A 3,290-nucleotide genomic window follows, 5' to 3' on the forward strand; every position below is an offset into this window, starting at 1 on the left:
GGACTTCTCACTCGCTTCGTACACGTTTAAGTGGCTCGAATAGACTCCATCGAAGCCGGTTGCAACGACCAATCCTTCCTGAGCGAGGGACCACAGTCGCTTGAGTTGTAGCAGTCTCTGGTGCACCTCCAGGTTTTTGTTTCGTAGCGCGTCGCTGGTGATGTTGGCCTCGGAAGGTTTCGACTTGTTGCATTGAGCCACGGCCGAGTGCAGAGCTGTCAGTTACTGCTTAACTTCGAGTTCCAATTGGTCCCGTTCACGGCGCATGTTCCTGACTTGCTTTTTTTTCGGACTCGAAAGTGTGCGAGGGTCTCACATCGCTGCGTTTGTCTCCACTCGGCCTTGACTTCTTTCGCCCACGCTTGTGTTGTCGAGGTGGCCCTGTCTTGAATCTGAGTGGGGCAGTCGATCGTGACGGTGGTGGTGGAACGCATAACGCTTGTTGGTCACTCCGAGAAATGAATGAATTGGAATGGGATGAATTACTTCAGTTGGACTACCTATTTCAAGTTGCGCTAAAACTTGTTATGTCACACTACGGAATTAATGAGAAAGTGCTCCTTCCTACCACTCAGAATTACGTGTCCTTTTCGATTCCGTTCCGACCCAAGACTTCCGCCAGCCAGGAATCCTGGCCCAGGATACAGACAGCCAAGATTGTTTACTTGAGGATACGACCGACTTCTTGCTTGGTATGTATAGCATTTTACATGTAGTGTAACACGGGAATGTTGTACTGCTAACTCAGAACAAGTCAACGAATAATGTCGCTCGAGCTGCTGCAGTTTTTGTGGTTTTCACTCCTAGCCTCGTCACTAGTCGGTACCCTTGCGTAACCAGAATCTGAGCGGACCGTTGCTTTCAATGCATGCAAAATTTGCCTCTTTGTTTCTGCACCCAGATCTCCATTGCCAGGGCAGTCCTGTACGACGACTCAGTATAATGCATGTAGTACCCAGGGTGATTGCGTTACTGTTGATGGATTGAGGTAAGTTCTCAAGCGAAATGGTCATTTCCGTTAAATCCCGATTACGAACAACCCCCAACTTCTTGACTTTGTGCCCACCGTGTCCTCCCCGCGAAAGATACACAATTTATGTTGGTCATATATGGGCAGGGCTCACACAGGAATTCATGTAGTCAAAGGTGCAAATTGATTGAGGGACCCCAAAAAGATCCTTACAATTGGTTAGCACTGCATATCAAATTACTTCTACACGGAGAAGCGCTCTCTCTAACAATTACGCTTCTGAATGAAGCAAACGCGAGGGTACGACCATTTGTTCCCAGCGGAATGCGTAGTGCGCCCACTGCACGAATAAATATTGAGCGTGCAGCGTTCCTTGACAGCCACCCCAGTGGTCGTAGACAACGTCGATGGTTTTGTCATCTACCTCCGTCAGCGTCAGGTGCACGCCTCCCTCCGGAATCCACTCCACCTCGCCATCATTCGTCTCCACCGAACGATTTCGCTTATTAGCCTCCGAGTCTGCGATCACCATCCCGTACGTGATAACTCGCTTGCCCTCTCGTTCGGTCCAACAGGAGCGTTGCACGAGGCAGACGTAACGAAGATTCACTTCACCTTGCACGCTCCGGACAAGTACGCTCGTGTTGTCATCAAACCGCTGTAGCACAATTGTGCTAGCGTCCGAAGAGCTGCTGCTCCAGTTCATTGGGGTTACAATCACAGGCCATGAGTCAATGCGTTCCCTCTTCATCGCCTCGAAAGCTTCTCGAAGCGAACACTGCACACGCTTGCTGAACCGCGCCTTTGCCACAAGATATTGACAGCCTAAGCCCGAAGCCAATGTCGCCTGACGCACGTTCCAGCCCAGGAACTCTCCGACGCCACTACCAGGTAGAGCGGTCGGAGACAATTGAGAGGCGCAGGAATCCATGGTGTTGTCGAACATACCTCGTGTGAATGGGTGGTAGTAGAACGACGGCTCCCCACCAGGGAAATGCACGCGCCAGCCAGACTGTTCTTCAATACGTGACAAAATAGACTTGGGCGTATTGCTAGCTTCGCGAACTGGAAGAGAACTCGAAGGTTCCTCTGAGGACAGACCACAATCTACAGCAGCTTCGTGGACAAGCGACCAGCAACGATTGTACTGCTGTAGCTGGTTACGAATCGCAAGTGCCTCAGTCCGGAGAGCGTCACTTTCCAGGGCGAGTTGATAAACCTCGTCGCTGATTCCTTCGTCATCGTTCGCTCTCCTCGCAACGCCCTCACGTAAAGCCGCGAGCTGCTGCTTCACTTGTTGCTCGAGTCGTTCCCGCTCTTGGTGCATCTGCTGGAGTTCCAGTTTCGTTCTGGCTCGACACCGTGCAATGCATTGGCGTCGTCGCTGAAGTCTCATCTCTGCCTTCACCTCCTTCGTCCATGATGCAGCAGTCGAAGCGGCCCAGTCGCGAATCAGAGTCGAAGGCTCAGCAGTGTCCATTTTGCCGGCTACACGGTGGCGAGTCTAACGTTGCAAGTGATGTGATACCGTTGCGATCGAAGACGAGGCGACACCGGAGTGCACTGGATAAGAGCATACCAGCTGTGGTCCGTATAGGAGCAACTCAGCGATGGTGATCCATTAATTACTGCCTGAGGGGAATTATTTCTTGACTAATGCCATGCGTTGCCCGAGAAGCTTTGGATATTTTCAACTAACTCACCTCGGATTATACAAGTTTTTTTTCCCCCATTCATCAAGGCTTAGTTGGATACAGTAGGTAAGAGGCATACATCTTGAGCGCGGCTAGTAGTGCCGTAAGCCCACGAACGTAGTGGTGGCATGGGAGAGCAGCACGCGTGGGCGTCGATCGATCTTCTCGTAGATATGAATCTCTAGGTCCCACAGCTCATTCATTCACCAAAAACAGCCTCACACTCGACAATCCCTAACCAACTCCCTAACGACACTAACGTCTTTGCAGCAAGGCCGCGTTCAATCGGTTGTAAGTAACAAACGTGACGTGATGAAAAAGGGGGAATTGAACTGTATTGAAATACAGTACTATGTAGTAAAAATCAACGCTCTCGGTCACTCAACTGTCCGCATCGAATGACATACCCTTGCGCTGCTGCATGGTGACGATCTAGTCAGTATTTGTCTTCTTGGATAGCTTGACCCTCTTTTTAGCCGTGAGCGGGCGTCCATGGTCCGTATGCTAGTTCTTGATCCATGAGGTTACACGAATGTCGTTCTTGTCCGACTGAATCAACATTCACAATTTTGGGATAAAATATCACAGCACATCAAATATTTGTCGTTTTAGCTTGCGCATTGTAT

At 50.3% G+C, this 3,290-nt stretch overlaps 1 protein-coding gene across 1 annotated transcript; it reads right to left on the bottom strand.

Annotated features, from left to right (window-relative positions):
• Positions 1-1,241: 1,241 nt before the first annotated feature.
• Positions 1,242-2,450, bottom strand: KRP23_4324 (uncharacterized protein; the record flags this gene model as incomplete). The annotated part of the gene is made up of 1 exon (XM_067889267.1): positions 1,242-2,450. The coding sequence occupies one exon, from the start codon at positions 2,448-2,450 to the stop codon at positions 1,242-1,244; it is 1,209 nt and encodes a 402-aa protein (XP_067748442.1).
• Between the last annotated feature and the right edge of the window lie 840 nt (positions 2,451-3,290).

The sequence above is a fragment of the Phytophthora ramorum genome (genome assembly GCF_020800215.1).
Source record: "Phytophthora ramorum isolate Pr-102 chromosome Unknown Phyram_PR-102_s0003, whole genome shotgun sequence".
NCBI lineage: Eukaryota > Oomycota > Peronosporomycetes > Peronosporales > Peronosporaceae > Phytophthora > Phytophthora ramorum.